At 53.6% G+C, this 23719-nt stretch overlaps 6 protein-coding genes across 6 annotated transcripts; 2 read left to right on the forward strand and 4 right to left on the reverse strand.

Moving 5' to 3' along the window:
* The first annotated feature begins 28 nt into the window (after nt 1–28).
* Nucleotides 29–936, forward strand: LOC117650636 (39S ribosomal protein L52, mitochondrial-like). Its single transcript, XM_034394192.1, has 4 exons — nt 29–168; nt 330–393; nt 466–598; nt 674–936. The coding sequence occupies exons 1-4, from the start codon at nt 129–131 to the stop codon at nt 833–835; spliced, it is 399 nt and encodes a 132-aa protein (XP_034250083.1). The 5' UTR covers nt 29–128; the 3' UTR covers nt 836–936.
* LOC117650634 (putative sodium-coupled neutral amino acid transporter 10) lies at nt 917–6221 on the reverse strand. Its single transcript, XM_034394190.1, has 12 exons — nt 6088–6221; nt 5701–5801; nt 5519–5619; nt 5328–5445; nt 5074–5247; nt 4765–4993; nt 4541–4689; nt 4331–4467; nt 4028–4258; nt 3865–3958; nt 2766–3788; nt 917–2687 (listed from the first exon to the last, which is right to left on the reverse strand). Exons 3-12 carry the CDS (start codon nt 5603–5605, stop codon nt 2011–2013), a joined length of 2919 nt encoding a protein of 972 aa, XP_034250081.1. The 5' UTR covers nt 5606–5619; nt 5701–5801; nt 6088–6221; the 3' UTR covers nt 917–2010.
* Nucleotides 6222–6258: 37 nt separating this feature from the next.
* LOC117650635 (Fanconi anemia core complex-associated protein 24-like) lies at nt 6259–7271 on the forward strand. The gene is made up of 4 exons (XM_034394191.1): nt 6259–6456; nt 6544–6680; nt 6753–6899; nt 6981–7271. The coding sequence occupies exons 1-4, from the start codon at nt 6342–6344 to the stop codon at nt 7233–7235; spliced, it is 654 nt and encodes a 217-aa protein (XP_034250082.1). The 5' UTR covers nt 6259–6341; the 3' UTR covers nt 7236–7271.
* Nucleotides 7272–10516: 3245 nt separating this feature from the next.
* Nucleotides 10517–11573, reverse strand: LOC117650506 (shematrin-like protein 1). The gene is made up of 4 exons (XM_034393981.1): nt 11528–11573; nt 11128–11424; nt 10938–11033; nt 10517–10853 (listed from the first exon to the last, which is right to left on the reverse strand). The coding sequence occupies exons 1-4, from the start codon at nt 11534–11536 to the stop codon at nt 10776–10778; spliced, it is 480 nt and encodes a 159-aa protein (XP_034249872.1). The 5' UTR covers nt 11537–11573; the 3' UTR covers nt 10517–10775.
* Nucleotides 11574–13705: 2132 nt separating this feature from the next.
* Nucleotides 13706–16841, reverse strand: LOC117650525. The gene is made up of 3 exons (XM_034394011.1): nt 16773–16841; nt 14706–15503; nt 13706–14252 (listed from the first exon to the last, which is right to left on the reverse strand). Exons 1-3 carry the CDS (start codon nt 16785–16787, stop codon nt 14025–14027), a joined length of 1041 nt encoding a protein of 346 aa, XP_034249902.1. The 5' UTR covers nt 16788–16841; the 3' UTR covers nt 13706–14024.
* Nucleotides 16842–19670: 2829 nt separating this feature from the next.
* Nucleotides 19671–23646, reverse strand: LOC117650522. Its single transcript, XM_034394006.1, has 7 exons — nt 23353–23646; nt 23089–23272; nt 22762–22943; nt 22591–22649; nt 22394–22518; nt 22218–22300; nt 19671–22110 (listed from the first exon to the last, which is right to left on the reverse strand). The coding sequence occupies exons 2-7, from the start codon at nt 23261–23263 to the stop codon at nt 19942–19944; spliced, it is 2793 nt and encodes a 930-aa protein (XP_034249897.1). The 5' UTR covers nt 23264–23272; nt 23353–23646; the 3' UTR covers nt 19671–19941.
* Nucleotides 23647–23719: the final 73 nt, after the last annotated feature.

Raw genomic sequence — 23719 nt, forward strand, 5'->3', positions numbered from 1 at the left:
TTAAGTTGGACTTCTGTTTTTGAAATTGCCGGGCTTCTAAAGCCGGACTCATTTGTTTCGTTAGTTGTTGTTTTTTGTTGTTCTTGTTGTATGATGGTTGTCTGCTGGGTGCTTAGCCTTACCCCGTCATGATGTTACGCCTCACCAGGAACCTTCTCCCTGCCAGCGGTCAGTAATTCCACCAAATAATTATTTTCAGTTAACTTATCTCTGGTTTTGTTGCTTTCCAATTCTTTGGTGTATTGTAGGGAGCTGAAACCTACACGATACTTTAGATATTGAGGTTATGGTTTCTGCTCATTGACTTTTGTCGTTTCTTTCCTATTTAGGATCGTCAGGGCTACGCTTCACATCCTTTCGTGCAGCAATAACACATTACGAATTTCGAGAAAAGTAAGTCTCAGTTTGACCTTGGCTGAATGGAATTAGTTTGCGTGTGGTATGCTTCATTGCAATCTTTTTCAGGCTCGGCTTACCAAGTAGACTGAACAGAACACGAGAGCTTCAAGAATATAAGGACTACTCATTTAATGATGGAAGAGTGACTCCAGTAACTCCAGGCCAGCTAAAGAAAATAAAAATTCAGCGTGATCTAGCTGTAAGTAACAGCAACCCACAAGCTGATAATTGTACCAAACACACATTTATTCGTGATTTGGTTACTATTTTTCAGGCATCAGCTGTGCGACAATTGAAGGAAATAAAGTTCATCCAGAATCGCCACAGTATGAAAGTTCAAGGTAGACTTGATGAGAAGCAGCACATAATCAACAGCAAACTGAAGCCGAAAGGAGATGCGCTAGCAAATAAATCCAAAAAATCATCCAAGGAATAGATTTATCAGCATATTTCGTACTTTATAAGTTTTTCTTTTTCCATGTTGAAGGAGGGATAATGTAAATAATACTCTATTCAGTAAACTCTCTATTAATTGTTTATTGTATTTCACCTATTCACATTCGATACTTGCAGCACAGTATATCTTAGGACATTTTAATTTGATTGAGACACAGTAGAACAGATGGAGATTTACTGGTCAATAATGATATGTTGGTACATACTGACAGACATTCGTTTTAAGCTGCTTGGAAATTTGCATACTCTAGAATTAATTAAAAATTGCTACTTACAACTATAGAAGAGCTAAATTAAAACAATTCTGATCATTTCTACAAGATTTCAAATGCAAATTTCTCAAACAATAAATTTTTGATCAAACTTTAACCCAGACTTAAACACAAAATGAATGCATCTGTTGAAAAAAAAAAAGGACAAACAGAGATCAAATTCGCCAACTCCTCATCAGTCAATAAATCACAGCACTTCAATTTTCCTTTGCCACTGCCCTGGCCCTTGCCCCCTTAAGGTTCTGAACTCATACAACCAGGAGAAATCCCCAATTCCCACTTGAAAAAATAAATTATATGTCTTAGTGGTAACTACAGGTATTGGTGGTTGAGAATCTAACTTCAAAACAAAAGAAGAAAACACAATGGCATTTCACAAAAGCAAAAGAGAACAATTTTTAATGCATCCAGAACGGAAAGGAAAACTAGTATGCATGTACATGCATCTATCTTAACTTCAAAAGTAAAAGAAATTCTTTAACATTTTTTTAACAATTATGTCATGATAAATTCAAGCATTGTCCAGATGCTTCAGGTTCAAAAGGTTAAAATAAGAAGAAAGACAATATTTTGCCTACTTGAAAAGAACACCACTGTAATGTTAAAGTTTAAATAAAAGCAACAAACAATAAATAAAATAAGTTATGAATCTAGGTACAGTACATACTTGAAATAAATGCAGAAAAGCATTTCATAAACAATAATCAACAGTCAGTCATCTCAATACATCATTAAGAACAGGATAAACCTTGTGAAAGTAAAATAACAAGTACAGAACTAAGTGAAACATATGGAGTTGATGTGGTCATTTCAGTTCCTTGTGTGAATGCACACAGACCATAAGTAATACTTAGTATTTCACAATCACTTAATTAAAAAAAGGTCACTGTCCCTCTTTACTTTGAACATATTTCAACAATGTTTTCTCTGATATGGGCGAGGTTTTATCAGCTATGCTCTGGACAACATGAAGACTCCCACTAATGTCTACCCGTGGCTCAGATATTGATGATGGAGTTTTGAGTTCCATTACAGGTGCATTGCTTTCTTTTATTTGGACAGGACTTTGATCCTTCTGTATGAAATCACTGCCACTTTCTTGCCTTCCACTTTTGAAAGACAAACTTACTCCCACATCAGACAACACCGGCTGACCACCAGTTTCTGAAACACTGACAACAGAACCTTGAAAATTTTGCTTTTCGGTCTCCAGTATTTTACTATTTTTAAGACATTCATCATTTGGCTCTCCAACAGAAAGTGGAGACTTCTCTGATTGTTTCTCTTCCTCCACAACCATAGGACCATTTCCGGCACCTTGATCTGCATCAATAGCACTAACAAAAGTCAAATCTCTCTTTTCACGGTCAGATTTTTGCAAAGCCGATTCAAGTATATCTCTTGCACCAGGCTTTGCATCAGAATGTTCTGACATTATCTTCGGTGGCGGTGGAGATGATGAAATTTTAGCACTGTAAGCCAATGGAAGAGGCATAATCTGGCCATCCTTGCTGAATTTAGATCTTTTAGGAACTGGTTTCAGCACTGCATCTATTTTACCTGAAAAGGCACAGAAATGTAAGAAAATAAGATACAATACTACACAATGAAAGCATTATTCTTGCTCAAAATAAATACCTTCTGAACGAGGCAGGGGTGGCTGAAGAATAACAGAATTGTTTATGTTTGTCAATTTAGGATAATCTTCTTTAATTGACTCCTTTTGAGATTGCTGAATAACACCAATACTTTGTGCAGGGCCTAATTTTGAGCTGGTGTCAATTATTTTGTTACCTGAAGGGATGTTATTCTGTAGGGATGCTGACAGGACAAGAGGTTCTTTTACTGCATCCAAAGATGCCTTTTCTTTTTCCTCATGCACTTTTTCATGTTTCTTCAGTTCTTGAAGAATTCTTTGCTGTTCATATAGCATGTCCCTTTGAACTTCTTGGTGCTCTTTTAATGTTTCAATAAGCTTCTTTTCATCCTCTTTCTTTTTCTTTTCCTCTAAGTCATTCTGTTTCTGCTCAGCCTTGTATGCAACAATTTTCTCTTTGTTGTCCCTGGCCTCTAGTGCAGATTCAGCATCTTCATGACGAATGGCATCTTGATTCACTTGCTCAGCGTTGGAAACAACGCCAGTTTTATTCTTCAGTGCATTGATCTGCTCCATAATTTTCATTTTCCGTTTTGGCATCTTTGGTTCCTTTACAACACTTTCACTGCTTGGTGCAGGCACAACAGGGACCACAGGCTCCGCGCTGGCTTGTTTAACAACTGCCTCTACAGGTACAGGAGGCTCTTGTTGCTTTTCTCCTGTGTTGGCCAAAACTGCTGGTTCCAATATTTTTTTCTGAATTTTCAAGGGTTTTTCCACCACATTTAAATCACTGGCTCTGTCTGAGCTCTTCTCTTCTTTTTTTAGTGCAGAGTTAGAGTCAAATGTCCTTAATGGTTGTTTATCATACTTTGAATCACTTAATGAAAGTGCATTCTGCTTCTTTTCCACACCACTATCTGAAACCAGATTTCTACTTTTCTCTTCTGATGTCTCAATCAATTTCTTTACTTTGTTATTGCTGAGAAGTGGCTGAAAAGCAATTGCTTCTTGAGGTGGTTCATTGAGGTGGTCAACTGCATGGTCCAGTATACGATTAGCAACTGCAAAACAAAAGAAAAATTTAGACAGTACTATCCCCAAACTTGCTTGCAAAGGTCATGATTATCAACTATGTACCTTGTTCGAATCCTGAATCTGTAGCTTGCTCACTATTTAGAATGTGAGCATAAGTTCCCAAAATCATGATAATGGCACCAGACCACAGAATTACCTGGTAGAACAAGAAAATTGAAAAGACATGAATGCTAGATATTGTTTGAAAAGGACATTCAATTTTTACCTGGCTGAAGAGTCTGTCCTTTGAATGGCGAGCTGTGTTTCCAAGCAGGAGTGAAGGAAGTATGATGCAAATTGTGACTCCAATAGTTGAGCCAATGATACCAAGTACTCGTTCGATGTTTGGAAGCAGAAGACCAACTACTAACGATACACCAACAATGCAAAATGTAAGAACTTTGAACCTCCCCTCAGGTACATGGGAAGATGCCAAGTCGTGAACTGGAGGTTGAGCCTGAAAAACAATACAGTATTAAGGGAGCCCTCCCAAGCCATATAATTTAATCTTGTATGATATGTCACCTACATTTCGATAGAGCAGAGAGTATAAGCTTGCTCTACATGGAAAAATAACAAGGGGAAAGCTGACTGCTACAGAAAGAACAAATCCTAATTTGATAACTTCACTGCTCATTGTCTGAGACAAACTAACCAAAATGTTCCCTGGAAACAGAAAGTTTACTGTTAGGCAATACATAAGATCTAATCTAATCAACTTAATTACAAACAGACATACCAGATATGTTCTCTTTACTAAACGCAATATACCCAAACACTCCAACCAAGATGTACATAGCTGTGCACATATTAACAGCCACACGAATGACAGCGTTTAGCTTGTCTAAAGCAGCATTGGGAACAGTATCAAATATCTCAAAAAGCTGGCTGGAATTTAAGATTTAAACATAGTAAATTATAAGACTATAATATGAATTAAGAGATTAATTAATTTTGCCTTACGTTTGACAAAACAAGGCCATAGAGAATATGGGCAAGCACTGTAAAACTCCTTCAGGTCTCCAAAAATTAACTTGGTTGAGCCAATCTCCAGAGACCATGGGTCCTGTTGCTTCTCCAATTACTTTCAGAACAAGACAGAGATAAAAGGCTATGGACGCAGTACAGAGAGAGCTCAAACTGTCTACATTGCGCAGTAAACCAAGTGGAAGAACCACAAATAAGGCCATACCTAAGGGATCATAATGGAACTGTATTAATTTTATAAAAAACATAATACCATAATTTAATGAAAACAAAAATAATACTAACCAATTAAAATGCTTGTCCGCAGAGTGTCTGTTCTATGTATTCCTAACATAGAGGAGATGATGGCAGGTCCTAGATCACCCATAACAACAAAAAAGGCCACACACGTTCCCAAGAGAAACCCAATTATTGATAACTCGACGCCTAATTTTCCTGTTGATCCAAAGACATGGAATGCTGCAAAAGAATGCAAGAGTTAAATTTTTTTTTGTATAGACTACAACCAGCCTTGAATGGAGTAGAGGAGTCTTACATACCTAAAAATTCATAATTACGTCTTCTTGTAATGATGGCAGCCTTGAGTAGGAAGTGGCAGGCAAATCGTGACAAAATACTACTCAGACAGAGTAACAAAACAGACAATACTATGCCACACTGAAAAATAAAAAATCATTTGTTTGGAATTAATGTTTAAGAGTAGTCCCTGATTGTGAAAGTTTATACGCACTTGCTTGAAACAAAATGGCATTGCTAGAACACTGACGCCTATTATGCTGTTAGCCAGGGTCATCACCTGGCCTGTATTTGTACCCATTTTTAAGGATGTCTCTAGAAATGAAAGCAAGTTGTAAGCTTTTACATTGCAATTGTCAATGTACAAAGTGTTTACAATTCAGTTGCACCACGTACTCAAACTTTATCGTGGGATGGTGAAATAAAGTTAAAAGAATCGGTTGGACAGAATATTCCATGAACACGTCTTAGCAACTCCATATGTGCATTGACTTCACCTGGAAATACACGAAATAAGAAGCACATAGAACCAGTTGTGGTATGATGACCTAGAAATGCTAGAATCACATTAAGAGTCATGATTATCATGTGCAGACACAACATCGATCAGGTTTTAAGTCTGAAGTACAAAGACTAGTTCAAAACATCCAAAAAGGAATCATTTAACAAAGGAGACAACAAACAAACAATCTTAACCTCATAACTCATACACTACAGTGAAATTGTGTAAATATTTAGAGTCAACACAGGTGTGTCATCGAGATAATAAGTAAATATACTAACGATTAAATTTGTTGAAATAAAATTTAAACGATGCCCGTAATAAAATCAATAGGTATCGGACAGACAGACATGAAGTGCCACCTGTCAGTTAGTGCTTGTTAGCAGAACCAAATTCTACCGCTGTATGAGAAATAAAACATGCAGAAAATGTATGTTAGGTTTACTTTCTCATCATTACCACTCCAGGTGCGCATTCAAAAATTTGTGTGTGCACAACACGAACAACACTACTTGTTGGAAACAGACAGGCAGAAATGGACATTACCCTTAGCCATCCTCAAAAGAGTGCTTTGAAAGTACCTGTTGGACAAATTCTCGTGAACAAAAGATGGAGGGGGAGTTCTGTCTCCAAGGAATTAGACTTATCTGGTGAATATTGGTTTGGTTCTGTAAGTTCAGCTTGATTCTTTCTTGAAATGCTTTTAAGGAATTCCCCCATTTTTTCTTTTAATTTAGAATGCCGAACAATGTTTACTGATGGTCTCGGCTTTATTGATTTCTTTCCCGCTGACTCATTTGCTGTTCTTTACATTACGGAGGCAGAACTGCTTACTCCGAAGTCATTCACTGAGAGGACCAAGTTGCTTGCCAAGGTAATCTATGAGGCATCCAACATTTTGTTTTACAGCTATTAAGCTTGTTAACTACTTTGTTTGTCCCTGCAGGATTACAGTAATCGTGGAGTTATACTTGTAGACGTGTGTCGGTCGCCAGGATACCAAGAACTCCAGGATCTTGCAGCTATAGAGCACAACCTCTCTGTATTTCCCATTTCAAACCAAAATGAAATTCCTCGTATTTTACAAGCATTGGTCAGTGTACATTAGAAAAGTGACCATCAAAATAGACTGTTGATAGTAGTGCGCAAAATTACCCTATAATTTTTTTTACAGATGCATGCTGAAATTAGGCAATCCAGCAATCCATTCAAGACTTCTGCTCCAGAGTTAGGAGACATGGGGCAAGTCCAAATGTCCCTTCTTAAAAAAATTCCAGGTATTGGTGATAAATCTGCACAGAAGTTACTTTCATCATATGGTAGCATCAAGAGTATTTCAGAAATATCCCAAGAAAGACTGGAGACTAAAATTGGAAAAGCAGATGCTGCAAAGGTGTACAATTATTTCAGGAAAAGAATTAGTTCATGAGACAGGTACTTTCTTTGGTAAAATAAAAGTCATGTAACAAAATTTGGGGTTTTGTGATTTTTCTGCTTTGCCAACCATTCCCGTTTCGCAATCACAAGTGAGGGAGGTTTGTAAGAAAGTTGAACTGAGAAACCAAACGGTGAAATAAGACACACTTCCAAAATTCCAATGAAAATAATTTTATTCACTTGTTTAAGACTATGGACTAGTTACAACTCAGTGGATTGGAGAGGTGTCATTTCCCCGACTTGCTGCGTGTCACCACCATCCGTTCCCTGATCCGTGGCTGCCGCCGTAGGCGCCACCATAAGATTTGGACACCTGCAGACAGACACGTTAAGGACTAACAGGGAGACAGCTTGAACAATGGCAGAGCATATTCGTTTGGACTTCCCCCGTCAGTCTTCCACCGAGGCAGAGGACAGCAACGCGACGCACTCACCAGGTTGGAGTTGGCGTAAGAGGACGCGAGGGGTTTGTGGTGGCTCAGGCCGTGCCCCAGGCTGCTGAGTCCGGAGCCGTGGCTGGGCCAGGAAGACTGCGATGCGCCAGCCCAGGGGTTGACCGGAGCGGCCCCGTGACCGACAGAGACAGGCCAAGCGGACGGGCCAGCACCAGCCAGGGGCCAGGCACCGGCTTGGGGTTGCGGCCAGGCACCGGCTTGAGGCCAGGCACCAGTTTGAGGCCAGGCACTTCCCTGCTGAGGCCAGAAAGCTGCGCCAGCACCGCCCTGAGGCCAGTCACCAGCTCCACCCTGCGGCCAGGCGCTGCCCTGCTGGGGCCAGGCGTTCGCCCCTTGGTTCGCCCCCGAGGGCGGCCAGTAGCCGTAGCCCGACCTGGCCGAGTAGCTGGAGCCGCCGGTGGCGTGCGTCACCTTGCTGCCGTAGCCAGTGGGGGTGACCCACGTGGTGCCGTGCCCGCCGTCCTGGCCGTAGCCGCCGCCGTATGCACCGCCGTAGCCGCCGCCGTGCCCTCCCCCGAAGCTGCTGAAACCGTAGTTGACGCCGTGACCACCACCGTGGAGCCCTCCATGGAGGCCGCCGAGAGCGCCGCCGAGGTGGCCCGCGGACACCGCGGACACGACGCCCAGCACCACGGAGCACAGCGCCTGGCCGGCAAAGAAAGGCATCACCTCTGGCATGCAGACGGCCATCCAGATCGATGGCGGGTCAATTCAAGCACTCACCATTTTGTTCATGGTGACCGCGGGGCTGATGCTGCTTTGCTGCTGGGTTGTCTGTTGGAAGGGCCTGGAGGGAATGATGTTGGTTTGCGAACCTGGCGCCATTTATAGCAAGCCCACCCACGCCTAGCCGCCTAGCCTGGCGTGGCGGCGTAGCGGCGTAGCCATGGGATAGGACCCGATTACTCCACGGGAGCCGCGAGCCTCGCCAGTGGAGGGGAGCCCTGTCCAACTAAGCAACCCCCTCTCCCCTCTCGACGAGGACCACTTGATTGCCACCCCGACTCACCTGTCGGAACAGAACGACAAAGGGCATTAGTGCGGACGACGAACCGCGGAGCCTCATTTGCATCGGCAGTGCGTGTGCGGTGCGTGCAGCGCGGCGCGCCTGGCACGCAGGCAGCACTCCCGACTCGCAAGCTTGGCGGCACTGCCAGCCGCGCGGGCGATTCGCTTCGCTGCAGTGATGGCCTGCCCACGCCCATGGCCTGTCCATGTCCGTCCACTGCACATCACTTTCCCGCCCGGCCGACGTCAACCGCCATTTTCACATGCCATTGGTGGCGTGAGAACTGTTCGTTAAAATACACGCCGAAAAACAACTTGTGGCGACGCCGCGGTGACAGATGGCTCGGCCTTAAGGTGACGGCGCGGCCCCGCTGCGCCCCGCTGCGATGATATCGGATCGAAGCAGAGTAGTGCAGCCAGTTGCCCCACCCAGCCTCGCAGCGGGGCTGCTGCTGCCGCCGCTCCAGCCGATTGTTTGCTGTGATTATCAGCTGGATAAGCTGAGCCCCTGCAGGCGGGCCGACCTCAGGAAAGCAGACGTCCAGCACCTTGACAGTGCCTTGGCCTTCCCCGGCTCGCTCCACTTGGCTACTTGGCGCACGCGATGCACGCGATCGTCGGCGTCATCCCCCTCGGCCGCCCTCGGCAGGCTGCAGACCGCGGACGCCTCGGGACGCAGCCGGGAAGAGCGCTACTGGTGCGGTGGCTGCTGGCTTCGGGGCGATATGTAGCATGTGAGTGCTCCATCCCCTAGGGGCCCTAGCCTCAGTGGGTAGTCGACCTGTATCCGTCACCCCGCCACCGCGTCCATTGCATCCGTTGTCGAATGGTCGAATGTCGAGGTATGGCGCACCTGTTGCCGCTCGCTCGCTTCCAGCTCGCTTCCCCCGCGGGGCCTCTCCCCCAAATCCGGCGACCTTATTAAAACCTCGCACGCGACTGCGCCCGGAGACGAGTTCGCGGAACTTCCTATCCCAGCAAAAAGGCCCAAAATAAGGCTCGCGTCCTCCCCCCCCCTCGTCTTTTCCGGCGGGAATCCATGGCGTGACGCCGCAGTGCGGCCACCTTGCAAAGCCTTGCTTAGGCAGCAGTGCCGCAAACCTCGGAATAATAAACACGCTCACGTCGGCACGCCGCGGCACGCGTCCCGACCAACGAGGGTGCCGGCGTCCCGCCGCGTCCCGCGTGAGGCGTATTCATTCAGCCGTTTTTAAAAGCCGGCATGATGCACGCAGAGCCGCACCGCCGCGCTGCGGCATTCATCCTTGGACCACTCCACTGCATGAGCCGCGCAGCCAGCAGCCGGGCCCTGTCCTGCGCCTTGCCCGCCACTGGCTTTATGTCGCTCCCATCAACACGCTGGGAGCGAGACGGAATGGTCCGCTTCGCCAGCTTCGCCAGCTTCGCCACCTTCGGCCGGAGCGCCGCCTTGAGGCGCGAGCAGTGAGCGCCCGACTTGCTGCAAACGACTGTATTCCCGAGTTTTATCGCGAAACTGTCGCGAGCTCCAGCCTTTGCAATTGTCTCGCAGGGCCGCGTCCTCCCGTGTCCTGTGTCCAGTGGCGGATCCAGAAGGGACCTCACGGGACGAGGTATAGTATTACGCCCAAAATCAGTGGGGACAATGAAACTTTTTACCCAACTTCTACGCAAAAGGCAGCCCTCTTTTTTAAAAATTCAAAAGACCTAGCCCGATTTCCTACCTTTTTCTCCTGCTCAACCCCAAGAGTCTTAAAGGTTCATAAATTCCCAGTTCGCGTTGAGGTGTTGGCCTGTCTATGGCCATCGTGGTAAGTGAATTAAAAACCAATTGTTTTGGAAAAACGTTTTGAAAATTTATTCCAAGTCTTGGTTGTTTTTGGTCGTTGCACAGCGTCGATTCGACTATTGACCTGACTTTTCAGGTAGAATAGCCAGGAACTGCTTCGGCTCGTCGTTGCCGAGGTGACGACGCCATGGTGCGGACTTTGGTGAAGATGGACGAGTCGGCGCAGGGCTGCGCAGGGCTGCGGAGGGCAGTGATGTGACGGTGCAGCTTGTTGGGTCAGTCCCTCTCAGCGGCACGCAGCTCACCAGCCGTGGCCGTAGCCGTAGCCGCCGTAGCCGCCGTAGCCGTACCCGCTGCCGTAGTACAGGGGCTTGGACACCTGGGGGAGAGAGACGGAAAATATAGGGTTTGTCGCTGCCACACTGTGAAATACCCTCGCACAAGTGGAAAAGGTAACTCTCACCTTGTATACACTCTGGTAGGAAGTGGCGGGCGCACCGTAAACGCCATATCCGCCGTAGCCGCCCCAGCTGCCGTGGCCGTAGCCGTAGCTAGGGGCCTGGGCCAGCAATGCAAAATCATGTTACTCAGGGTCTGGCTCGACTCCCACTCGCTCCCGTTGGACTAAATACTCGCTCCGATCACGCACTTACCTTCCAGGATGAGGAGTATGAAGTGGCCACGGGAGCAACGGCGACCACGGGGGCGGTCTTGATGACGGCGGGGTATCCGTGGTAGCCACTGTAGCCGCTGTAGCCGCTGCCCCAGCCGCCGTAACCCAGGCCGCTGTAGCCCAGGCCGCTGTAGCCCAGGCCGCTGTAGCCCAGGCCGCTGCCCCAGCCTCCGTAGCCGTGGTCCAGGCCGCTGGAGTAGACCACGGGGCTGCTCACGTAGGTCGGGGAGGGCGAGGGGGCCGCCGCGACCGCCGCCGCCAGGAAGAGGACTGCAACCTGCATGCCGAACGCGCCGTCAGAGGAGCCGCCGTCAAGGCAGAAGGCTGCAGCCCCACAAGCAGTGTGGCAGGGTGGCCGCCCGGCTGCCCCGCCCACTCACCAACTTCATGATTCCGCCGGGTGGATCTGCTGGTGTCTGGTCGGAGACTGTGCCATTGTAGCGCCTCTGTCCGTATTTATACGAATCCCAAGAAAAGTATAACTCGCATAATTTCCCCTCCTCGGAGTCTCAGAGGCGCTGGTCAGTCGGGCGGGCGGGACGACGCGGGGCGGGGCGGGGCGGGGCGAAGCCGGCGGGACGCGAAGCCTTCTGATGTCTTCCTGCCGCTTCGCCGGTGCACGCACCAGACTGTGCCAGGCCGGCCGGCCATGCCTCCAAGGCGCTAGGGGAGGGCGTCATCGCGGCGTCATCGCACACGTTCCCAGGACCAGAGGCGCGCGGTCGAGAGGCGCACAGCTCCAGCAGCACCAGCAGCGTGTCATGTGTCATCGCCAAAATAGGCATCATCGGCCACCTCTTGGATACCTCCGCGAAGCTGCCCTTGCCCTGCCAGTATCCGCAGCGGACTGCGCCTGTTCGTGGTCCGCAGTGCGCCGCAGTGCGCCGCAGTGCCGCACTGACCCTTGCCGGACGTCATCGAGTACCTCATCCATTCAACATCACCTCGCCCGCCGTCCTGAAACTCCCGCCACGCCCCCTCGCCTGGACGTCGCTGATGAGTAACTGTTTGCGGCTGACAGCAATTTGTCCCCTCTCCCTTTTTTCCCCCACTCCCGTGCACTGCAGGCTCCAGGCTCCAGGCTCCGGGCTCCAGCGGGCGGGCTTCGCGGGCGGCGCCGAGGCGTGAGTAAAAGCGCACGGTCAAGGCCGCCGCGCGCGCCGCCGCGCCGCCGCGCCTGGTGCCCACCCCGCGGCCCACCCCGCAGCCCACCCAACCTCCAGCCAGCCGCCTCGAGCCTCGAGCACCGTTCATTTGGTTTGCGTTTGACGAGTACAGTACACGCCGCTCCTCAAGTGTTCTGTTACGCGCGTTAGCGTTAGAATTTTTATGATTTTGATTTTAGTTTTGCATTCTTCGTGACGGCTCTTCGGGCGTGGCACTCATCTTCCTTTTTTATTGCCGACCGCTGCCAAAGCTGGCCGCTGGTTGCTGGGCGCGCGGGCAAAGCCGCGGAGTGCAGCGACAGTCAGTTGCTGAGACATTATGGGATTTGTTATCAAGTTTATTCCGTCGCCGCTCCATTGCCAATCACCGTCCATGCTTGCAAGCAACAGCTCCCTGGAGACTTCCTTACTCGACGTTTTGAGACCCAACCTCATAGATTCAATTCTTTTTTGGAACGCTGGCCGCGCAAGGAATGAGAACCCAAATAATGTAAAGGCATCGTCTGCTAAAAGGGGGAAAGTATTGTGTTGGCTTGGCCGGCGTCATGGAGGTGTGCCGTCGGTGGCCGCCGCCATTGGCTGGGGCGACAGGCGGGGCGACAGGCGGGGCGCGCCGACGAGCCCCCCGGGGCTGTGCCGGCTGCTTGCTGGGGTGGCGGGGGGCTTGGCAGGCCTGCCACCTTCCAGCTCGGCCGAGGCGCGAGTCTTGGCGCGTGTGTGGGATGCACGGCACGCAAGTGCACGCGCGTGGAGTGCGTTCAGTGTACTGCGCACGCTGCGCACCGGCCGCGTCCGGGTGAGTGACTTCCTTCCGGCCGGCCGGCGCTCGGACGACCCTCGCCACGGCCAAGGACGGCCCGTACAGTGGGCCAGAAGACTTAGCCCCTTGGCACGTATTCGTTATTCATCGATTCATTCATTCTTCCAAGGCGACTCGAATCAAACACATGATGACAACGTGCCAACTGTTTCGGTGGTGTGCTTCGGTAACTCAAGGCTAGATCCAACTTGGTTTTATCGTGGCTATATTGTCTCGCTAGGTTACAGGGGTGGCCCCACACGCACCTTACACTTGATCGTCTAGGACGCGACTGCCGCGCCGTCCCCTCCAGCGGGCCGATGCGATCGTCCTTCGAACGTAAAATCCAGGGACAAAGAGTTTGATTCGAATCTCCTTTTCGGATTGTACTGTTAGGCTAAAATTACTAGTGTGAAAGCAGTCCGCCTGAACTGACGATGGCCTTTTGGTCTCGGCTGTAACTGGCCGTGCCTCACTCCGCTCGCTTCGCTTCACGGCGTCTGCCTCCGCCGTGGGGTAGGCAGCCCATCCAGCCTGGAGGCGTGCTGCTCTGTCTGAGCGCACGGCGCAGGGGTAGGAACGAACGCAGAAAAAGTCATCGCATGAACAATCGATTTATTTTTCACTTATTTTATATTTACATAAATACTGTCTTGGCGCATAACTCCCCATCCTCGGCCCCCTAAGTCGCGTCTGGAGGCAGTGCTGGAGGCTGAGGCTGGAGGCCGCTCAGTGGCCTTCGAGGAACCGTTTCGATTGAGCTGTCTGTTTGTCGATTTGTAGTTTGGTGAAATGACTAGTGCTGTCGGGTGGCTCGGCGCCGCTCGGGGTGCGTTCACCCGCTGTACAGTCTCGCACGGTCGGGCAGCAGTGCTGCAGCACATGGTGCTCGCTGAGGGTGGCTAGCGGTGGTTAGTAATGGCCGTAGCCGTGGCCGTAGCCCAGCCCGAGGTCGTGGCCCTGGTTGTACGTCGCGTAGCTGGAGACGAGGCCGTGGCCGTGGCCGAGGCCGTAGCCGTGGTTGGACGTCGCGTAGCCGGAGACGAGGCCGTGGCCGAGACCGCCACTGAGGACCTCCCCGCCGAGGAGACCGTGGCCGGCGTAGCCGTAGTGCGAGGCGTAGCCGTACGGGACGTCCTCCTGCAAAAAAACGTGACAAGATGAGAGGCTGGACTGACGAGACTGGGATGGGCAGTGGGGCAACGAGGTGAGGGTGGGGGAGGGCGGCCGATAGGGCGGAGGAGTCTCCGCTGTCCTGCTGCCCAGCCGCCAGATGGCGTGCTCTCGCGCCTCTGCCCGGGGGGTGGTGTGCTTCCAGGGGAAGCAGCGCGCGGCGGCCACCTCCTCGCTGGTGTGCCAGCCGGCTCCGTTGTGCCCAGAAATAGCGATTTCAGGGGGAGCTCGCGAGGGGGGCCCTGGGGATGGCAGCCACGCCGCCTCCAACAGGGCGAAATAGCAGCAGCCTGGAGAGGCTGGCTATTTGAGGGCACGAGGGGGCCGGGAGTGGGGACACGGCGACAGGGCCATATCCCCACCCCACAGCGTATCATGACCAGTGCGCGGCCCCGCGGCGGGCGGGCTGGCTGTCCTCACCTTGTGCACGCTCTGGTAGGAGATGGAGTGAGGGCCCTTGACGACGGACGTGTAGCCGTGGGCCTTGGCGCCGGGGCCCTTGGCAGTGGGGTAGCCGTACGAGCTGCCGTACGCCACGGAGCCGTCGTACAGGCTGTGGCCCACGTGTCCGTAGGAGGCGTAAGACAGCGGCCCCTTCAAGCCCGTGCCATACGAGCCGTAGGAGTACAGGTCAGGGGTAGCCACCACGGCGTGTCCGAGGCCATGGCCGTCGGCCAGCACGGCGCTGTGTTCAAGGCCGTGGCCGTCAGCAAGGATGGTGGCGTGCTCCAGCCCATGTCCGTGGTCGTCCGAGATGACCGTCGTGTGGCCGAGGTCATGGGTGAGATCGTGGCCGAGGGCGTAGCTCGGCGCGGCCACCGCGACGGGGGCCACGGCGACGGCCTTCTCAGCGTAGGCGACAGGAGCGTGCGCCTGGGGGGCGTACACCACTGGAGAGGACTTGGCGTACACCACGGGGCTGGCGTCGTGGTAGGACTCCGGCGCGTACACCACGGGGGACTTGGCGTAGCCCAGCAGAGGCTCCGGTGAGGCGTAGGACACGGGGACCTTCTGCACGTAGGTCACCGCCGGCTCCTTGACGTAGGCGTGCGCGTCTGGCACGGCGTACTTGATGGCGGGGGCGGCGTCGATCACACTGTGGCCGTGTCCCAGCACCTCGTAGCCGTCATGGCCCAGCGAGTCGTAGCCCTGGACATAGCCGTCCAGGTAGCCTGGCGGGACGGCCGAGCAGGCAGCCGCGAGGAACAGGGGAAGCACCTGCAGCAGGCAAAGAGAGGCGTGTTCGTCCTGGTTCGTCCCTGGCGCCTCGCCACGCCTCGCCACGCCAGGCCACGCCACGCCCTGCCCCGACCTTGTACGGGCGAAACGGTTTCCAGGATATCTCGCGGGTTGCTGCGCGCTGTGCGCCGCGTGCAGGCTGCAACGGAACTGGGCGTGGCGCGGAGGGGGAGGGGGAAGGGCAGGGGGAGGGGGACCTTGGCCATGGCTGTGGCTGAGGCGCGAACGCGAAACAATGTTGAGTGGGAAAGTAAAACTGTTGCGTCACTCGACGCCTCCCGGCCGCCAGGCGCAGAGCTGCTGTGCTGCAGCGCTGCAGCGCCAGTCAATCCCGCTAAATGGATGGCTGTTCATTCCAGGGCAGCGGAGGGGAGGGGGGAGGGGGGAGCATTCCCGCTGCCTGCAACACACTGACAACACTGCGCTTTTGCCATTTTATAGAATTCTGGCCCCCACCTCCTTTCGCAGATGACATCATTAAGGGCTTCCCAAATTAGTGGAATCATCAACACCCTAAGTTAAAAGAAACTTAAATTCAACAAAATATGCTCAAAATGCACCCTAAAAACTGGCACCTGATCGATGCCATTGAGCCTCCACTGAGCCCCGACCTCCAGAATGCTCGTGGTGCAGAGCGAAGCAGAGCGAGGCAGAGGCAGCGAGGCAGCGTCGGTCGGCTCACTGCAACTTTTGATTTACATCCAGTAATGAAATGCGAGTGGCACTGCCGCTGCCACTGCCACTGCCCCGTCCCGACTCGGCACTCCAAGACACGATGCTAATGGTCCAATGCAGTGCGTGCGTCGTGCGTCCCCGAGCCACGCCGTGCCGTGCCGTGCCGTGCCGCTGCACAGGGCTGGGCAAGGACGCGTCATACGCGTCGCTTAATTGGGGCAGGCTGCTGCTGCTCGCGGGGGCCGCTCGGCCGATCGGCCGGCGAGGCTCGTGCCACTGCGACCGCGGAGCAGAAACCGATCGTAAATATGGCACTCGTGTTTTCAGGCACAAGAAGAGCGTCGCGAAACCCATCATTGAGACAAAACAAACGCACGCAGTTCAGATGAAGAAAACACGCGCGGCTGTCTCCTAGTCACCCAACTCGCAAATCGCGATTATTGCACTTTGAACGCACGGCTTCACTCACTCACTCACTCACTCACTCACTCACTCACTCACTCACTCACTCACTCACTCACTCACTCACTCACTCACTCACTCACTCACTCACACATGCGCGCGGGAGCTCACCCAGGGGATCATCATGTTGCATGCAGGCGATGCAGGCGCGTCCAGACGGTCACTAACGGCCGCCGCACCGCCCCGCCACCATTTATACCACAACAAGAAATTGTCTGAAACACACGGGGCGTGGGGGAGGGCGCACCGTGGCGGGGTGAGGCGGGGCAGGGTGAGGCGGGGCGCGGCGGGGTGCGGCGTGGCCAGTGGCCGCCACGCACCGCCCCTCCATACGCGGACCGCGCCACCCCACCCCACCCCGCCACCGTGCGCAGACTGCGCAGCTCGAGTTTCAGGTGAAGCAAGGCGCCGTGCCGAGGCTCCGTGCTGAGGCGCATGTCCACGTTGCCCAGGCCCTTCGCACTGCTCCGCGTTGGCACACGCACGCACACGTACACACACCCACACAGCCCAAATAGGGAGCCGGTCTCGGAGCGCCTGGCGCGTAGGCAACGCTCGTGCAGCCGTGCGCACGCCCGGGTCTGGTTGCCTACCTCGAGGTTCGCAGGCGCCTGGGCACCGTGTGCATAACAAATGCGATCCTTTTCGATGTAATAAAGTGTGGTTTCAATGTTTGTTTGTTGTTTGCTTCGTGCCGAATGACGCCTGTTTCATAATGGTGCATTATGGCCTGGCTCCCAGTTATTACTGAAAAGTATCGATTGCCTTGCTGGTCGTGTGAACTTGGCATGTGCCACACTCCAGAGTCCATGCTCCAAGCCGGGCTCCCGCCCATTGAGCAGGCTCCAGACAGCGACAGACCAGTCTGGAGCCCCGCTGTGCGTGGCTGTGCGTCACACAGCGTCCGAGGGCTCGAACGGCTGCAAACAGAGACAACGGGTTTTGCAAGCACCTGGGAGGCATACGAATCTTCTGTTCGGAAAACATAAATGACATCGAGATGACAACAACACAGTAGTTCTGTGCGCGTTGGGTATACACACGCACTCTCGCGCACACACCCGCCGAAGTCCGGCCGCCAGGTGCGTAGGCAAATCTCTTGCTGCCGTGTTCGCGCTCGGACCTGGTTGCCTACCTCGCGGTTCGCAGGGGCCCTGTGAACTTGAGCGTGGCAGCAATTCAGTCAGAGGACGTTGCTGAATGCCGGCAACGACTCTACCGGTGAGGCCGCGGACTCCGCGTCAGGCTGCCGTCGTCCGCCACATCGTCCGCCACCGTTCCGTGCATTTCACTCCAGTTCTGCCAGACTCGAGTCCAGACTCGAGTCCAGACTCGAGTCCAGACTCCAGCAGGCGCTGCTGTTCGCTCTTTTGATGCGTAGGCCGGCCCCGCCCCGCGGCCTTCCAGCCTTCCAGGGCATCCACTCCGCACCGCAGTCCAGCAGCCCGCCGTCGCCTCGGTGCTCCCCCCCCCTCCCCGGCCGGATTTCGCAATCCCCTTATTACGCACTTATCTCTCCAGGACACGCAAAACACTCTGGGCGCGCGGCGCGCTATTGGCGGCACTATCGCCGCTATCGTGGCGCGTGCACTTCGATTCCTCGATTCCCGTCCGTTTGTTGCCCCGCCGCCCCGCCGGCCCCACCCCGCCGCCCCGCCACGGACACTGCTCGCCGCGCTTCCGTTCCAAGCGCTAAGTGCGCGGCCGTAAAGCACGGCGCGGTGCACCGCGGTGGCGGCGGCAGATCAACTGCGACATTTAACGCGCGGCCGCCATCGCCCCCTGCATCGAGGCTAGAGGCTGCTGGAGGCTGGGGGCGCGGTACGGCGCGCCGCCCAATCAGGGGGACGGTATCATCGAACGAGGAGGCCGCCTCCGTACCGACCGCACCACATCTCGACCGACATCGATAGTATCGAAACGGCCGCATGAGCTCCCGTTACTCAGCCGCGGCGCCGCGGTTTCTGCGGGCGACTTGCGTCGGTGTTCGGCGGGGCCAAGGCGGGCCGGCGGAGGCAGACGTGTGTCCTGGGAACGGCGATCGGCCAGTCGGCACGCAGCGCGGTCCGAGACGCGGTCGCCCCATTTTGTGTCTCTCCCACGATAATGTCACACGGCCGCCACCAACGCGCGGGGGGAGGGGAGGGGCAAGCTGGCTGTACCGCGCTCAATCGAATGGCTGCGGAAAAAAGGCGTATGAGTCATGCTAAAGTTTGCTGGCATTAGCGGTGCAAGCTTTTTCCGCTTTATAATGCGCATGTGTGGTTTCATTTTCCATCTCTGAGGAATGGAATGGGGTATCGATCTGGAATGCTGTTTTCCTTGAGTACAGCGAACCTTATTTCGGGTTCCACGAAATTGCACTGAAACGGGTTGCCGCGTTCCCATTGTGATTGCTTTTAGTGCCGCTGCTGGTCTGTATCGCCACTTTGGCTCCAGGGTTAGGCGGTCTCATTGTTCGAACAAGCTTGCCCCCGGTCCGGCCTAGCCTTAGCCTAGCCCCAGACGAGCGGTCCAAGAGGGCTTTTGCATGCCGCCCGGCCTGGAAGGCCTGGACGGCCCAGCCTCACGCACTCCGTGTCCTGGCCGGCCTGGCCGCGCAGCAGCACGGCGCTGCAAGGAGGGCCGTGGCGCAACCATCCCTCCTTCAATCTTTCCCGGCGGCGCAGATGGGTAGTCTGGGCGCGGCGTGGCCCGGAGCAGCCCGGCGCAGCCAAGCAGTGCGTCTCCCAGGCTTCCAGTCGACTTCCAGCAGCACGCTTGGCTGGAGTCCCGCAGCGTGTGCTCCACGCAGACTCCGCATCCGCCCCCCTCCCTCCCTTTTCCCTCCCGGACTGCGCACTGCACATTCCATGCAAGGCCGTCCAAGGCCGGCGTACGTTTCGTTCCGTACCCCTCCCCTCCCCTCCCCAGGGCCCCTCTCGGGAGCGCCGACCAACAGCCTTTCTTCCAGCGATAATGTCTGGTTTTAAGTGGAAAAAATGGGTCGATTTGAATTATGAACAAAAGTTAAGAAGCGTTTTAAAACTGTATTTACTGAGCAACGTTTTCTCCCATACTCATCTACATTTTGACATGTCTTTCCTCACGCACACAACACAGTACATTACAGAAGTAAACGGGGAACACTATCTGACGGTTCTTTAAAGGATTTGCGGAGGCTGACTTAGTTCATCAAATGATAAAATAATAAATAACCTTATTTAGCCTAATTTTAAAAAAAGCTTTAACGTTATTTTAAAAACTATTTCCCGAATATACACGTACATAATAAACAAAGTTAATCAACTAAGTGCACTTCGAATGAATCTGCTGACCGATGCGCCTGAAGGATGTGCTTTAAATATGCTCTCCTAGTGAGGAAGGTCTCTGTGTCCTCACCACACCTATTGCAGGCCACGGGCCGCCACCAGCTCATTTCGCCTTTCTTCTCCTTCTTCTTCTTTTTTCTCTTCTTCTTCTCCTTTCTCATCTTTGTTGCCAAATCCTCCAAAATCTTTTCTTCTCTCCTGTTCTTCTCCTCCTCCTTTCTCTTTCTCCTCTCATCCCATCTCTTTTTCTCCTCCTTCCTTATCTTCTCTGCGAACCAGTAATGTGATTCAAGGATGTGCTTCAAGAAGGCTTCTCTCGTGGCGAAGGTCTTCGTGGACCCGACGCACCTGTTGCAGGTCACAGGCCGCCAGCGGCCCTTTGCCTTCGTCTGCCTCTTCTTCTTTTCCCCGAGCTTCTCTCTCTCTATCTTTTTCTCCTCCCTCTTTCTCTCCTTTGCTTCCCTCTTCTGCTCCTTCTCGATCCTCCTCCACCACTTCTCCCCATCCTCGATTCTCTTCCTCTCCTTCTCGTCGTCCTCGTCCTCCCTCTTCTCCTCCTCCTTTTTATTCCTCTTTTCCTCCCTCCTCTGATTCTTCTCGGCCAGAACGCGTCTGTGTGAGGAGAAGTGCGTGCGGAGGTCCTCGATGTGCGCGAAGCGCGCCGTGCACCTCAAGCAGCGGTGTGGCTCCTCGACGGCATCCTCATCGGTAATCGGCCTCACCGCGCACGGCGCGCACGCGGCCGGCCGGGGGTCCTCGCCGCGGTCCTCGCCCAGATCAGGACTCACACACAGACTTTCATCCGTCGGCTCTTCGGCGCACTCTGACGGCTGAGGGTCATCGCCCACATCAGTCATCTCACTCAGTCCTTCGTTCGCAAGGACTTCCCCGCGCTCGGACGGCCCAGGGTCCTCGACCACAGACAGACTTTCCTCCGCGTCTTGTGGCAGGTCGCCCAGGGACGCCGTTGACCCAACGACGCCCTCGTCGCGCTTGTCCTCCCGCGGCTGGAGCGTGTCGCCGTGCTCGGCACCGCACGGCGTGCTCGTCCGACGCCTCGCGTCGCCGTCCTGACTTAATTCGTCCTCCGTCAGGGTGTCGAAGGATTCATACAAGGAGCCGTGGTACTTCTTGAGGAGGATGTGCCTGCAGCGATGGCTCCGGAGGCCGTCCTGCGACTTGAAGGGTGTGTCGCAGTCCTCGCACTTGAACTCGGCGGCGTCGGGATGCACCCGCAGGTGGCGCTTGAACGCGGCGCCGTCCTCGAAGTGGGCCTCGCAGACGCGGCAGAAGGTGGGGTGGCCGCGCTCGTGGGCGCGCAGGGCCCTCAGGCTGCGGAAGGCCGCGTAGCACGTCCGGCAGCTGGGCGTCTTTATCTTCTTCTGGTGGCCGACCTGAAGCCGCTTGGTGGGCACCGAGACGCGCCCCGAGCGTAGCTGCCTCGGCGGCTGGGGGGCCGCGGACTTGGCGGAGCACGGCAGCTGCGTGGACTCGCTGTACTTGGCCCTCTTCAGGGCCGTCTCAGGCGGCGATGGAGGCCGCGAGACGCAATGCGAGTGGCGCCTCTTCAACGCCCGGGAGATCCGGCTCCGGCCGTCAGAACCGAGGTTCGCGTCCCCGAAGCCCTCGCAGTGGCCGACAGTGCGAAGGGTTCCGTCTGCGGAGTCATCGCAGTGGCCGGGGGCGCCAGGGGCCTCCTCCGCCGGGGAAGGCGGCTTCGGTCTGGCCGAGTCGATGCCGAGGTCCTGGGCGTACGAGTCGCCGTACCACACCAGCAGCTCGGTGTGCGCCGGCACGGGGCGCACGGTGCGGTAGTACACGCACCCGGCGTGCTGGAACGCGTGCAGGTTCTGCTCCCCGATGTTGCGCGCGCAGTTGACGTACCGCATCCAGTTGGACTTGGTCACGTCCTCGCCGTCGAGGAAGTGGTCCGGGCCGCCGGGCACCACGATGTTCCAGGCGTAGCCCGACTGCTGGTCTTTGGCGGTCACCTCGCCCTCGTACGGCCCGAAGCGCAGCATGGCCGGCAAATCCTCCGTGCTGCACACGCCCAGCCCCGCGCCGGGGATCTTGCTGGGCAGCACGGCCAGCTGGGGCGGCAGCGTGCGCAGCGCGCGGTCCGGCTGGCCCAGCGGCACCTGCAAGCAGCGCAAGCAGAGCAAGCAGCGTGAGTCTGAGCAGTTTGGGCCGCGAGGGCCTCTGCGGGGCCTTGCGGCGCTCGGCGCGGCCAACGCGTTCTATTTACCTCGGTGTCGAGGACCATCTGCAGCGGGCCGTGCAGTGGGCAGCCCTCCTCGCCCCTCCACTCGCCGTCACAGCCCTCGCAGTCTGCCGGAGAAAATTTGTTAACAATAAATTGGCGCCGTGATGAAAATAGGGGTTTGAGGTCCGGTACTTTATGGATACAGAACGATTTCTCACCGTGTTCAATCGATACATCACTGCTTGAAGTTTGAATATCGAGTGGGCCTTGGTGAAGAGCATCTGGGACTGAAACTGCCAGCTTCAAGTCTGGAGGCGGCGCGAGGGAAGCCCCCCTTCTCGTTCTGTCAAAGTGATTCACATGTTAAAGCAGCAGTCCACACAGTTCACTTGAATTTTGAATTATTTTCCATTACTTGATAGGGGACCATGCAGCAAGATGATTTGGAGACATTGCAGGCGCTGACACTGCTTTCTGAAACAGGAGAGACAGAAAAAAAGGGGGGGGGAGTTACAAGCCGTCGTTGTCACATTTACATTTATACGGGCCCAGGGCTACAGCTCGACGCGGGGTATATACACCTCACCTCGTCACAGAGGAAGTCAGCAGCCTGATCGAACGCGTCTTTTATCTCAATATCGTCGTGCAGAAAAAGGCTTGGAATCCAATTCCATTCATCATCCAGTCTAAGATCCAATTTCCACTGGTCCATCCATTGTGGAAATTCCAACCTGAGAATGAACCGGCCTAGCAGCTGCAGTGACAAACCTGCAGCAACAGCAGAAAAAAGAAGAAGGTTACTCGCATGCTCACAATTAACAGAGGAGGGGGATGAAACCGTTGCGCGGTACCCCCCCCCCCCTCATTCCACCCCTTCTGCACTACCCGTTTATTGGAACACATAAAGCTTTACCTGCTTTCTTCATTCGTTTCAGGTCTTTCACGATTTTTACGAAGCTCCATTTATCGTAGAAAGACATAGCATTCCATTCCGATGCGAAGAAAAAGTGGCGAACCTTCTCGAATTCGGTCGGCTCTTTGGTGTCGGTACACTCGTCATGGCCATACTCCGTCACGGCAACTCCCATATTATATGCCTAGAAAATGAAAAGAATGCATGACATAAACAATAGATGACACTAGTTAAACCAACAAATTCCGAGGTTCGACTACTAACCTTTTAATTGACACCGGCAGATTGTACATGGCGGCTCTTTGCCGCGTGGTTTCGAGGTTATGGTTTTCTTTGATCTGATGTTGTACTCACCACACATCAAATTTAAACATAAACATTAGTGCACACATCACATGGCCGGATTTTTACACCAGGTGGAATTCACTGAGCATCATCAGAAACGATAGTTCAAGCGCGGAAAACGAATCCATCAGTCATGTCTCCCGAGCACGGTAACCTCGACGTTGCAGACGACCAAAATCAAAACAATGATGTCTCTCGCGCACGGGGTATGGACGCACCACAAAACTGGCAACATATCTTGTCAAGAATCTAGTTTTATCGTCGCATAACTTTCCTTATGACCAAC

The sequence above is a fragment of the Thrips palmi genome, unplaced genomic scaffold, assembly GCF_012932325.1.
Source record: "Thrips palmi isolate BJ-2018 unplaced genomic scaffold, TpBJ-2018v1 HiC_scaffold_5, whole genome shotgun sequence".
In the NCBI taxonomy this organism is placed as follows: Eukaryota; Metazoa; Arthropoda; class Insecta; order Thysanoptera; family Thripidae; genus Thrips; species Thrips palmi.